The 14,370-nt window shown below is 44.1% G+C and overlaps 2 protein-coding genes across 2 annotated transcripts; both read right to left on the bottom strand.

Moving 5' to 3' along the window:
* Positions 1–2,435: 2,435 nt before the first annotated feature.
* LOC311354557 (uncharacterized protein) lies at positions 2,436–6,145 on the bottom strand (the record flags this gene model as incomplete). Its single annotated transcript, XM_084474358.1, has 2 exons — positions 6,111–6,145; positions 2,436–5,152 (listed from the first exon to the last, which is right to left on the bottom strand). Exon 2 carries the CDS (start codon positions 4,941–4,943, stop codon positions 2,436–2,438), a length of 2,508 nt encoding a protein of 835 aa, XP_084330484.1. The 5' UTR covers positions 4,944–5,152; positions 6,111–6,145.
* A 1,350-nt stretch (positions 6,146–7,495) lies between these two features.
* rskrb (ribosomal protein S6 kinase related b) lies at positions 7,496–14,113 on the bottom strand (the record flags this gene model as incomplete). The annotated part of the gene is made up of 13 exons (XM_084474280.1): positions 7,496–7,801; positions 8,131–8,244; positions 8,440–8,550; positions 8,682–8,770; positions 8,896–8,985; positions 9,495–9,522; positions 9,654–9,694; positions 10,149–10,256; positions 11,426–11,495; positions 11,842–11,910; positions 12,129–12,212; positions 12,936–13,217; positions 14,084–14,113. The coding sequence occupies 13 exons, from the start codon at positions 14,111–14,113 to the stop codon at positions 7,496–7,498; spliced, it is 1,422 nt and encodes a 473-aa protein (XP_084330406.1).
* Between the last annotated feature and the right edge of the window lie 257 nt (positions 14,114–14,370).

Below are 14,370 nucleotides of genomic sequence, written 5' to 3'. Positions count from 1 at the left end.
GGGGGGGGGGGGGGGGGGCAGTGAGGAGTTTGATATTTTCCCCAAAGTGAAATGATTTCTCACTGAGAGAAAGAACTTTGACAGATATGAGCCTTTGACATGTACACATTTTATTGTGTGTAGGCCTGTTTGTATAGTGTGTTCTACATCTTAATTAAGCCATGCACACAGTTTACACAGCCCTGATCAGTGCAAAGGCAACCACCAGTTAGCCCTTAAGCCCCCTGCCCTTACACTATGTTTGGGAGGAGGATCAATCCACAAATCCTCTGGTTAATGAAACCATGTCGTCTTTGCAGTAAGAATTTTGAGTTCCCTGATTTTTTGGGGTTATTTGCTTTTGTATCTATGTGTCAATGCACTTCATGGTTAAAACCTGTTGTTTTTTTTAACCCTGGACATCTTTGCAGAGTTGATTGTTAGAAGGAATACATTTATCATGGTGAGAATATGATTGGTTGTATTAATTGATCACCACTACACAGTTGACATTTTCCACATGGTTATCTTATTGAAAGGTGTAGTTTCTGATCAATAATGTTAACTAATGTCAAGTAGAAGAGCACTTCCTCAACAAATTACACTCTCCCACCATCTTGTGGTATCAATGTGTAATTGATAGCGCCACCAAAAAATCTGTTTAATTATTTTTCTGTGGCCATTTTTAGTCATCCTCTACAGCTGTAAGGGTTTCATAAATGGCGACAAAGTAGTTTTCGCTGGGTAGGTGCTTTTGGCAGAATAATAATAAAACTGATAAAACTTACAATAGTGTGCCTGGTATTTTGTGCTTACACCCCCAAAAAAACATTTAACTGTTTTTTTTAAACCAAGGAAAATGAGTCTTATGTTAAACCAGGGTAAGCAGGGAAAGTAGACCATTTCATAAAACCGATGGAGACTCTCTCTGTTTACCGGTCTGACAGAACTTTTGAGGAGTCCAAGAAGGAGATCGGAGCAGCCGTCATGGTGAATGAGGGCTGGTGTCACAGTGGGAACATCACCGTGCTGCGGCGCTTCTGCTCCCCTGAGGTGGAATTCCTGGCAATGAAATGCCGGCCTCACTATCTTCCACGCAAATTAGGGACTTAAACAGGACTCGCTGCTGATTGGGTTGTGATGTTGGACCAGGAACAATTAATACTTGCCTATATCAGATTGTGCCACAGGCATCAGCATGCACCAGCAATAGCCTATCCTAGTAGTCTTCTCTGACAATGGGCAACAATAAAGCTCAATCCAAATAAGTAACAAGGAATTGAGCCTAATCAAGCAGCAATGTTTGTGCCTGCTAATACAGAACTCTTCGGGCCTACTATAGGCCTACTATTACACATACATCAGTAAGTAATAAGTTGGTTCAAAAATCATTCAAACGTCTTGGCTACTGCATATTAAAGTTAGCTGTAGAAAGTTTTTTAATTCAGGTCATAGGAATATGCCATGTTATGTTATTTTTAATCCAGGAAAGGCCGCCGAGACAGGATCACTTTTAACTCACTTTATTTGGTAAAGGTTTTGGTCTATTGTCTATCGTCTATGAAACAAAAGGAGAGGAATGGTACATAACATGCGTGGAGCGTCTCTAAGCTTTATATCTACGATACGCCGCCCAAGAGATTCTGCCTTCTTCAAGTTCTGCTGTTGCTTTTATAGTGAGGTGTGGTAGACTTCTATGTTAAAAACTTGCTCACTTCATCTGTGTGTCCGTTGTTGCCCCCTATGTGCAAAGGTTGCAGCTTTTTTAAATGTGCTCGGTGCTGCTCCCTGTGGCTATGTGAGAATATTACCTCCTAATTGTTAAATGTGCTCGGTGCTGCTCCCTGTGGCTCATGTGAGAATATTACAGCTGAAATGTATTACAGCCAGTACTATACTTCAAATTCCCCCACATATGCCGTTTTCTTATGCTGTCTCCATTTACCTGAAGGCTCAATATAGCTCAATTCACCAGCCTATGCACTGAAAGCCACTCATATTACCTTATTTGCGAATCAATGATATATATAAGGAAAAAGTCAATACATTGTGTTGTATTGGGCTTTACATGAAAGCTTGAATCATGCAGAATATATTTTATAAAAATGGTCAGACCAAAATAAGAAAAAATTCAGTTTTAATTTTATATTCATTACGTTTTACATTACATTATACACATGATACATTTTAACCATTGATTTCCAATCACATACCTTTAGACCTCCAATCACAACATTTAGATATGGTGCTAGGAGGAGGCCAACATGACAACATATCACTTCACGTGTGACAATCATTTCCTGTACAAACTTGGTAATTGACCGCATTGTTCCATTGACCTAGAGAGCTAAAGTTTATCAAATACTTTGCTACAATCTGGGGATTAAAAAAAAGAGGTTGTACTCCTTTCAAAATGATTTCAGCCTAAAACCACATACCTATCGAAAACGATAATTCTAATCCAACTTTACCTCAATATCAACAGGAATAAGATGGCAGACAAACTCAATATCATCATCATCATCATCCAATTCACAGTATCCATCTTCCGGCTCTTCTTTTAAGACAACCTGCTCACTGATTGGGAATTCAAAAGGTAACTCAAACACCTTGTTTGGATAGTCTCCCTTCCGGGTCAAACCTCTTAAGTTCCCTGCCAAAGATTTCACTTGGGATGCGATTGCAAGTGCAAACTTGCAGCGCCGGTGAAGCTGTGAGCTAAGGTCAAAGTTGTCTTCCAAGATCTTGTACAGCACAGGAACATAATTATCCTTCTGAGGGTTTTCCACCACATATCTGTGTATCTCATAGATGACTGCCCTGGTCAGCACTTGCAAGTCCAATTTTGCTCTGGCTTCCCACTTTGAGTTCACTTCAAGGTTTATCCTCAACTCTTTACATAGAGGATAGGGGTCACAAAGGACAAACTCCTCAGCTGAGACTTTCTTTTCGACCTGGTTGAAATGTCTTTCTTTGGTGCGGCTTGGATTAGCTTGAATAATCTTATCAATGCACATGTTTAGTTCTCCAAATACCTTACTCCCTCGGCTTGGCGCAATTTGTAGCGAGCACCACTTCTGAAGTGCTTGCGCGATTTCTCCACTTTGAGGGTTGAGGTCAAAATTGTGCTCAAGAACATCAAACATGATCTCCCAGACATTCCCACACAGCTTCCTGACAAAGCTACTCAGTTCTAGCAGAGCCCCATATGTCAGGAGACCCAAATCCAGTCTCTCATTCAAAGGCCGCTCTTCCACTGCCCAAAGGTTTAACCCCATCTCCATACAGAAGGGGTAGTTCTCCATGGAAGGTTCAAGAAATGTTGATGAGGATTGAGTAACTGTTTCAGCTGTGGTTGAAGAGCTGATGATATCAACCATGCTGTAAGACCCCGGAAAATTAACAACAGTATTTAAAAAGTCAGCAGATTTTTCACGGCGACGGCTGTGAAGAGCTTTTATTTTTGTGGTGACAGACAACATGAACCTTGACTGCACTGAATCCAGTGGGTTAAGCCTGAAGTTGTTTTGAAAAATCTCACGGTGGAATTTCGATTGAGTTCTGCCCATATGATAAGCAAATTTAAACATGTCCTCTAAGTCATCATCAGTTAGTAGTTGCAGATCAGTATTTAACTTTAAACCAGAGCCGATGTTAAAGTCCAAATGTGTCTTTTTGGGTTTGAACCACATAGTGAGGATCTGTTGACTGCGCGTTGTCCGTCGCTTCCAGAGTCTCAGGTTTTTTGTGGGTACCTCTATGCTACTACTCACATCTTCAGAAAACTGACCCGGGAGGGCTTCCCCATCACTACTGCACGAAAATGTAACCGCAGGTCTTGGATAACAATCATGCACTGGATCATAGAAAGTGTCTGACTGTTCTCCGGTCTGCGATTCCTGCATGGTATCAATCTCTTTGTAGCTTGTTGCAAAGAATTTCTGATCATCATGTGGCAGGTGTCCGAAGTCACAAAACACATCATCATACTTGGGCTTTCTTTTCCTTTTGCCATGCTTTCTAAGTGATGCTAAGGCTTGGCTGTCATAGTCATTGACCCATCTTCTTTTCCATCCTCTATTCTGAGGATATTTTTGGACAAAGATGCAAGGCTTCTTCCTGAAAGCCTGCTTGGCATTAAGCAGAATTAAGTCATTACTGCTATACTTGATCTTTAGAATTTTTTCCCAGATGCAACTTTCGGAAGTGCTGAGATCAAAATTATGATTGAGCAAGTCTAAGATGGTCTGGCGTTGTGTTCCGCACACCTTTTTAACAAATTTGAGCACTTCAATTATTACCTGGCTGGTTAAAAAACTTGTGTCTAGTTTCTGCTTGGGCGTGTTTATGGGTCTAATGTACAGATCCAGACCAATGGCATCACAGCGTGGGTACAAACTCTTTACCACATTACCGCATTTTGTTGCCTCGTCTACATGCTCAGTTTCACCATCCTGGTCAACATGGTCCGATGCTGTGGCGGCTTCATCTTCATGAATCCTTTCATGGCCCCTTGGTGTAGAATTGACAAAGAACTCGCTCAGATTGGTGTATGGACGACTCTGGACCTCTGACACACCATAAATATTAAAAGTATTCGGGTCAGGAAGCAAAAACACTTCGTCCTGTTGGGAATATTTTTTCAGCGACCCAATTTTTGCGTTTATGCGGTTTGTAAACACATAGCGCTGTTTATCATTGTCCACGCCGGTGTCAAAATTATACTCCAGGATGTCGGACACCAAGTACTTAACCGACCCTACCGATGCTTTACCAAAGTCATAGATGTCCAGCACCACTCCATTTGTTAGCAAACTCAAATCCAGTTTTGTCTTCCTTTTGCAAGCCACGTTGAAATCCAGACCAATTGCAGCAGCATCTGGGAAGGGACCTGGTTTCCGCTTATAATTAAATCCACTGTGAATGCGGGAGTGCCAAATATACTCAATATCTGTGCAGTTCATTTTGGCTGTTTAAAAGACCCAACTTGTTACAAGTGAAGGCGAGTCTTTGGCAGTAATGCGTTAAGACAGCTGCACCGTCACTGTTATTTATACAGATTGCTCAGCTAAAACAGTAACTGACAGACTTGTGCAGTCACCAGCATGGCACCAGCGTCAACCGCAAGCCTCTTCTGGTCACACACCACAGATCCAAGAAGCAGTTTCAGAGTCTGTGATGAGAGAGGATAAGGGGTGTCAATGGAATAAATCATACATGTTAGAGATGGTCATGCATAGTTTAAGTTAGGAGATGTTTATGTATTAGGTTAGAGATCTGTTTGATGGTGTGTTCCAGATGCCTCGGACACCAGCCTTCCTAGTTTCACTTGTGACGCCGTTCGTCTTTGTGATTGGCTAGTCATTGTTAGCTTTACATACATTACATTACATACATTCAGCAAACCAGCTCGACAACTTTACATTGTATTGCGTGCAATGCATACATTGGTGACCGGAATAAAGTAGCGATGTAATCAAGTGTGCAAGAGCATTTAAAACATTCATTTTGTTGAGAGCGTCATCACATCGCTCGGTCAGCTCTCAGAGTTCCGAGGGGGCTCGACCAAAAGGGGACGTGCCTCCGAGAAATGCCGCCAGAAAGCGGGGAGATTTCCCCACTTCCGAGGTATCCGAGGCAACTGGAACACCATCATGGTGTGTTCCAGATGGGACAAAGTCGAGGGACAAAGTAAACAACCATGTACCGAAATTCGCGATTTCTAACCTAATCATCCACAAGGCTCTAAAGCCTAATTTAGCACTCTGGTGTGTCCGTTTAGTCTCTCCCGTGACGTTAGTGCACCAGGTTCCGATTCGCTTTGAAAGCAGCATAGATCGAATGTTGAAATAAAAACTAGAGATTTCAAAGCAGACAAGCAATCGATGATTTAAAGTTAACCATGATGGTAAACTATAAAACTCGTAGTTCGCCTGAATAACTTTTATCCCGCTCTTCTGATAAAGGCTTTTTAATACTAACAAAGGGTTTTGCAAGACAAGTAAATTACATTAATATGCTCTGAAACTGTTTCCTATCGAGCTAGCGACAGTGCGGTATACGTTTCCATGTATATACATTGAGCATAGGCACACAAATAAATGAAATGGTAGAATAATTATTACACTTACCAAACATCCATTGTTGTTCAAGCTACCATGTAAGCTGCGTGCATTAGGCACAGATAGCCACATAGCAAGCAGGCCAAAACAAAAACATGGGCCGAGCAGGGGACTGGCGCTTTCGTTCTTGCTGCTTATAACCAATCAGAACATTGCTGCTTATAACCAATCAGAACACTGCTGCATTCGTGTCTTGGAGTGACCAACGTTCAATAAGAAAATATTGGATTCTAATGTTCAGAAAATGCATTAAGGAACATGAACCAACCCTATAACTAGTAACATGTTATTAACAGTACTTGTTTTATAAATTGTTTATTTATTGCCAATAATATAACAATTATTTACAGTCCCAGTGGCCTTTAGGAAATAAAAAATAATTGTACATTTCAGAAACAAGGTGGGAAACCCACAATGTGCTCTTCTGTCATCAATGTCGAGGGGAATCAGTCCAAAACACATGAAAAAGGCATTCACATCTGAACATATAACAAGTCATGCGTAATATAAATATAATATACAGGGGCAGTTGTGTGGGACAGTGCTGGACTTCAGGCAGTTGGCGGTCTCGGAGAGTATTCCAACAGTCAAGGCCAGCTCTTAAAGATCGTAGGGATTCTTATGGAGAACACAGATGGAGGCATGCCTATTATATGTCTTACGCCTTTTGGTTACATTACTTTTTTATAAAATAATAAATAAAAACTATTTTTGCCAACAGTGTTGTATCCTGCACCCTGCATCCAGTACACAATTCTGATGTTTAAATACTTATCATAGTCACGGTCATTGCTAGTCTTAAATCATAATTAACAGAAAGATAAATTGGAATACACTGGTAGATTGAAGTGGGCAAACAATCACCTTTTAAAAAATATTGCATGTATGCATAGTTTCAGGGCCATGTTGCCTACCCCTAGAATATGGACAGGATCGCACTGTGCTGCTCATATGGTTTGCAGACTGACCTCCATAATAAGAGGAGAGAGAACTCAAGGTCTACAAAAACTTGTAGTTACCGTGAGCGAAAATACCTGATCAACCACAACAGGAATGATATTGCTTTAACTCATCCTGATAGATTTTCTGTCTAAAATAAATTGAAAGAAAATATAGTCCTGTTACAACAAATATATTGTTCTGGGAAAATATCAGTAACGTTATGTAAACCAATGTGATGAAGTGTTGCGTATTCATCACAGGAAGGCAAATTGTTTCGGAATACGTGCATTGATACCCCACAGTTACAACAAAGAAACGGAAGTCAAGGTAATTGAACTTGACCGATTGGTCGCAGTCCGCTCCCCCTCCGCGCTTTGCACAGTTGACCCCTTATCTGAGTGTCCAAACAAGTAGCCTTGTAATTTCACAGCGGTACTATTTCCAACCTTTCTTCACACAAACACCTCACGCCGAGAGACCGTTTCCACCGACGCCTGACGCAGGAGCAGGCTCGCCGGGCCAGGCAGGACGGGGGCGGGGGCGGGGGCTCTCTGTGTGACGTCGTCGAGGGGCTGCCCCAGGCCAGGCAGGGCCGAGGAGGGAAGGGTCCGTGTGAGCTCGTCCCCGCGTGCAACGGGGGTCTCGGGTGGGCTGAGCAGAGAGTCGTAGTCGAAGCCCCTGAACGGCTGCAGGGACAAGGTCAGCCCCCGCCGAGCCTTGGCCGAGCGGTCCGGTCGCTCTCTCAGCTCTAGGATCACCTGGAGAGCAGAGAATAGAGACTCCTGAATAACCGCTGAATTACCCCTGATTAAACTCTGAATAACACCTGAATAAATCCCTTCTCCTGCTTACTAATCACATGTATCATACTACTACTACTACTACTACTACTACTACTACTACTACTACTACTACTACTACTACTACTACTACTACTACTACTACTACTACTACTAAACGCTCATTTACAATACCCTAAAACAACGGCATGAATATGCCCAAATTTGATGTCTAAACATACATTTCCCCCCCAGGGATTAACTACCCATCTAATCTAATCCAATCCATATCTGAGAAGGTCCAGTACATCAACGGGTTGGCGCTGGAGCAGGACCAGGTCCGACGTGGTTCCATGGAAGAAGGTCTGCCGTCGGAACCGGTCCAGTGTCCTGAGACGTCTGGCTGGCGTCTTACACAGCAGCTGTGGAACAGAGGAGGACCGCGTCAAACTACCAGCTCTGGGCCGTTACTGTAACGCCACGAAATACTGAGGCTGCAGGGCTGCAATTATTACAAACATCACGCTGTGAAGCAGTACTCTTTTGTATATATATTTTAAAAAAAAAGTAGCAGAGCGTGGCAGTTCCCCAGTGGAGGTTGTGTTGATGAGCAGGACCTCTGTGATGAGTATGACCAGCGGGGGGGACAGGTCCAGGGGCATCTCGTAGGGGAAGCAGCGGACCTTCCGCAGCATCAGGCAGTGGTCCACTTCCGGAGCCACGGGGAACTGAGAAGGGGGGTGGGGGCAGACGTGTGTTTAGCACGCCTGTAGCTTCTACGTAGCTTAGCTTAGCTTAGCTCTATAGCTTCAACATTTTTTTCCCCCCCACTGTTCAGACGCAAGGGAAATTGCCTTACCCTTCCAGTAACCAATGAGAAGAGGAGGATGCCCAGGGACCACCAATCAGCAGCGTGGTTGTAGGGCCCACCACTCAGGACCTCAGGAGCTGACAGAGACAAGACTTTCATGTAGCACACCTGACGTGTTCACTTTCCTACTGTTTTCCTATCGTTATCATTAAATAGTTGAAGCTATTGTACTTCCAGTATGCGACGTTGCAGTGTTTCTCACCCATGTACTGGATGGTTCCACAGATGGTGAAGGCCCGTCCGCCGCGCTCCAGCCGACGGGACAAACCAAAATCTGCTAAACGGAGGTGGCCTGTACAAGATAAGAAAATAAGAAAAAGGAATATTACTTATTTGGTTGAAAATGGTACATAGAATTGAATATGCTATGCTATAATCTATAACGTGAACTGCAACATTTTATTTAATATCAATAAATATATGTTTAAAATGGAATCCTGTGAATCCTTATATAGTTATATAGTTAGTACAGGGATATATTTATTGTTGATATATGATATGTGGTGAGAAGTGTAGGCTTCATTTGTGTAAAGCAGCATTAATTGATGTACTTCCAGCTATCTAATTTCAAGACTGTTCTCTCGAATGTTCTGTTTGTGTCGCCAAATTTATATGATAGCGTTCTCTGGTTACCATCTAAAAACCGAACGATGCAATAGCGCCCTGGTGGAGGCTAAGAAACAAACTGATGTAACTGCGCCCTCTGGTGGATGTTAAGTGTAATAGCGCATTGGTGGACGCTAAACAAATAGATTTAATAGCGCTTTCTGGTGGACGAACAAACAAATGTAATGCTTGTACCATTTTCTGTAAGCAGGATGTTCTCCATCTGAATGTAAAAACAAAACAAAAATTGTCTTACTATATTAAAATCATTAATCCAACGCAATTATGTCGAATTGATTAATAGAAACATACTTATATAATTATGATAGAATAATAATTTCTTTCCACACTTGCCTTCACATCTCTGTGAATGACTCCGAAATCGTGAAGAAATCCTAAGAAACAAGAATTAGTTCAAACAAATACAGTTCAGAAAATACAGCCGTTCATATACCGTTCATATTAAACTGTTATTTTTTCTTCTTCTTATCATTTCTGCATTTCTGTAAAGGATGATAGCATCACACTTAAAGGTTATTTCAAAATAAAATGTAGACTGCATTGCATATGCTGCAAATGTCTGAGAAGAAAAAAATCTTTAACTTTGGAGAAATGGGAACGAATAGGGGGAATACAATCAAGAGGTTAGGTTCTGAATTGGAACGCAAAGGCCTGCAGGCATCTCTGAGCAAGATGCCTAATTCCTATCTGGCTCATCTATGACATGCATCTAAAGATGTCTTCTCTGTAGGTCACTTTGGATACAAGCCACTGCCAAATGAAAGCACACCCCTTTATTAGGAACAGCGCAGTTCTGTTGCACTGAGTTCTATCCTGCAGTCTACTCACCCAGAGCACTTCCCAGCTCGGCAGCATACACCCTCACGGTGTCCTCTGAGAACCGACCAATCATCACCCAGTATGTGTACAGGTCCCCTGTGCTGCAGTAGTCACACACTGTGGGAGCAGACACAGGCTTAATAATAATAATAATAATAATAATAATAATAATAATGCATTTTATTTTAAAAGCGCCTTTCAAGGTACCCAAGAACACTTTACAAATAAAGTGCACATAGGCAATAAAAGTACACACATGTCAATAGCAGACACACACATGATCAGATAACACTGACAATATGGACATGGTATATATTGGGGTCACTTAAGGGGTCACGTTGCGGGTTGAGATGCACTCAGGGAGGCTAGAAAAGGTGAGGGAGGTGAGGAGGAAGAGGAGGCGGTGAGGATAGCTTTTACGTATATTGGGACAATCATTAGGAAATACGTCTTCCGCTAAATGTAAAAACACACAGCAGGGCTCTGGGTGAGAAGGTGGTGAGGGGGTGGTGGTCCGGTGAGGTCCTCTGAGACTTGTAGGTGAGGTACAGGCCTCTATAAATAGAGTTCACTTGGGAGGAGAGCGGAGGAAAGGAGAGGACAGGCAGCTCTGGCACACTTTTGGGATTGCGTCAAATAGCGATCTTCCACATATGGGACGTTGGTGGGAGGCAAACACATGACCCGTTCTCAGCCAGGGGTTTCAGAGGAGGAAACAAGGGGGAGGCAGTATTTGCAAACCCACCACTACGGTATGTATACCTATGATCTGAAGGAACAGCAACCCCACCACTATGTATACTCTATACTTTATGAAGCAGTATGAATGCCACAGATATGACTACGTACTGACTACAGTGAAAGCTATATACTGGGACAGTGCCACAACTACATACTGGCAAGGGCTCTGACTACATTCTGGTAAGGGATATGGCTGCATACTTACAATGGCTTAGACTAGTAAATAGATAGTATTAACCCTAATACAGATTATGGTTAATACTATACATGGGACCATGACTACATACTGGCCAGGGCTACGACTACATTCTGGACAGGGTTAGGACTATATACTGGTCAGGTCTCTGATTACATTTTTGCCAGAGTTAAGATAGATATACCAAGTAGGGTTACGACTACATACTGGCACAGGGCTGTGCTACTCACTGGCCAGGAATACAGCTACAACCTGGCACACATGCTAGTGGTAGGGAGGTGAGGGAGAGGGGGGGTGAGGGAGCAGGGCGACCGGGCAGGGCTGGGTCACTTCTATCCACGTGACTCACTAATGTAGAGGTGGCGCTGGGTCTGCCAGCAGTCCTGGAGGTCAAGGACGAATGGGTGATGGACCTGACGCTGGGGGCAAAAGGTGAAAGGTCAACCTGAAACACATCTCCATTGCGACCAGTGGTTTAGGAGGCGCCTGGACTAGGCCTGGCCTTCTATCTGAAACGAGGGTATGGAGGTAGCCTTTGGACAACACGCTTGAGGCTAGTGAGCCAGATGGCACCAGAGGGACGTGGTGACCACTGTTACCGGGAGCAACAGGTGTAGCATCCGTGTGACTGGGTCAACAGAGGTCTTTGAGTAGTCAGCTCTGCTGGATGTGAACTATATGTGTTACTTTGTTAGCACATGATATTGTAGAATGGAGAATTGCATGATCTCCTTGTCCCTCCTGTGGTCAATCTCAGTGTCATACCTGGACTATGACCTCCTCTTTAGATTGTTCCAGAACACCATGCCTCAAGATCTCAGCCTTGGGTATAACCTTTAGAAAGAAGACAAAAACACAATAATACTTTGGTTTAACCTTTAGTAATAAGTCAAAAACCCACAACAATACTTTGGTATGGCCTCTCTGGGTTAGAAAGAACACAAAACATTTATTCAAATAGTATGGTCTTACTTCAGTTTCAGAAAGAATTACTGAAGTGAACATTCATGTGTGACAACAGACCGGAGGATACAAAAATATAGCCAAGTCACCTTGACTGCGTAGGTTTTCTGTTTGACCTTGTCTTTGACCTTCAGGATGGGTCCGAAAGATCCTTTGGCAATGTAACCGAGCACCTGTAGCGTGTCACAGGAGAGTAGAGACCAGCCATGGTATTAATATATAAAGAGGTAGAATAAGTACAGAGTAGTATCCAGAAATGCAAGGAGATAAAGTATTAATGGTAGTAGTGACAGTTCTTCTCATTGCCAACACGCAAAGCATCGCTGTATAGGACTTTCTGATCTTGCGGAGGTGGCCAATCCGGTGAGGAAGAAGAGAGGAGGTGATAAGGAGGGGGGAAGTGAGGAAGGAGGTAGAGAGGAAGAGGAAGCTGAGGAAGAGGAGAGGAGGTGATGAGGAAGAGAGGAGGTGGGGAGAAGAGGAAGGTGGTAGAGAAGGATGAGAGGCGGTGGGCAGGAAGAGGGGAGCCGAGGAAGGGGAGGAGATGAGGAAAAGAGGAGGTGGGGAGGAAGAGAGGAGGTGGGGAGGAAGAGAGGAGATGGGGAGGAAGAGGAGGAGGTGAGGAAGAGGAGGAGGAAGAGAAGAGTTGGTGAGGAAGAGTAGAGAAAGAGAGGATATGGGAAGATAGTGGAGGAGGTTGTGAGGAACAGGTGAGGAAGAGAGGAGCTGGGGAGGAAGAGGAGGAGGATGGGAGGAAGGGGAGGAGGTGAGGAAGAGAGAAGGAATAGAGGAGGTGAGGACTAAGCCAAGGAAGAGGTGAGGAATAAGAGAGGAAGTCGTCGTAGGAGGAAAGGCGGTCAGGGGAAGGAGGTGAGCTCACTTGTCTTGCTGCCTACCTGGAAGTCCTGCGGCCCAGGGCCGCTCCTGTGGGGGAACTCGGGCAGGAACATGGAGATGAAGTTGGGCAGGCTCCACTCGGCCCTCAGCCTGTCGGGCCCCACCCCTGCCAGGCGCAGCACGTGGTCGGGGATGTCGGGGGCCTTGGTCTGGAGCATCCTCCGGGGGCCCAGACGCAGAGCCGCCGGGGCCAGGTGGCACAGACCCCCCGGCAGAGACAGGCCCGCCCCGGAGAGGAAGCCACGCCACCCGGAGGAGCTCTGCTGGTCCTCGCTGGGCCCCTGGAGGGTAGCAGGAGAGAACGGCAGCGTTTCATTAGCCGCTCAACGCGCCCTCGGGGGAATCCCAGCCGCCCGTTATAAGCGTTGTTCCGTTGGTCTGAAAAACTGAATAGAACGCGGCGAGATCGTCCGTCTGAGGCCTGAGGGAATGAGTCCAAAATGGTGGTCACTCCAGAGGTGTTTATCACCCACAATGCCGTACAGTTATGCGTTTGGTGCGAAGCAATACATCCATGGTTAGGCGGCAGTATTGCACGTGAAACTCAGACCTTAACTTTTGACTTTGAGATGTGTCATAATGTTTATCTCAAGTTATCATAATCATATTGTTTGAAGAATACATCAAGTTTGACTCCGGTCTCAAGTCAATGTTCAGACATAAAAATGAAACAGAATATAGACCTAATTATATTTTTTATGCCGAGATGAGATAGGGAGAAGGGGAGGGATACGGTTTTCTTCTAGTTCAACCTTCTCCATTCCCCACATACGTAGGCCTATATAGTAGTCACTAGTCACCCTGTGAAACTCCCTAGGGCGCCATATACGATTCGCTGCTCTCTGGCGCAAGATGTGTGCGCTCAAGCATGCAAGATGTCATTATGCCCTAACGATGTGTGATACAGAAAACATACATCATGTCAATCCTAACACACAGTCCTTTATTTATGGGATATCGAATATCCATTATTTTTCCAAATTCCACTGATACGTGTGAAGTGTCTATATGCGGTGTGTTGCATTTAGCAGGCGTAATTATGGAGTGACTAAAGTAGAAAATGTAGTTGCTTCCCCTGTTTTAATTGTTGCCAATTGTCGTGAAGTCAACACTGCACTATCATATGACACTACAACAATCCACTCACCTTCCTAGTTCTACTGGCATCGGCCCCCATCTCCGGACGGTGATCACCACAGCGACCTCATAGCGGGACGTCCTCTCAACCATGCACTCGCATCGCAATACGCGCCGTGCACCGTGGCGTGCGGATCACTTCCAAACGCAGCGTTGATCCAGGACTGTTATTGACCAAAACAATGAAGTAGGCCTACATCTATGGAGCACTTGTTACGTCGCTCGGTTATTGTTTAGTAATTAAAAAAATGCCTCGCGTGTACACACAAACATATGCAAGATTCGGCGAGATAAACA

The sequence above is a fragment of the Micromesistius poutassou genome, assembly GCF_964030765.1.
Source record: "Micromesistius poutassou genome assembly, chromosome: 10".
In the NCBI taxonomy this organism is placed as follows: Eukaryota; Metazoa; Chordata; class Actinopteri; order Gadiformes; family Gadidae; genus Micromesistius; species Micromesistius poutassou.
This window is presented reverse-complemented; position numbering and strand designations above follow the sequence as displayed.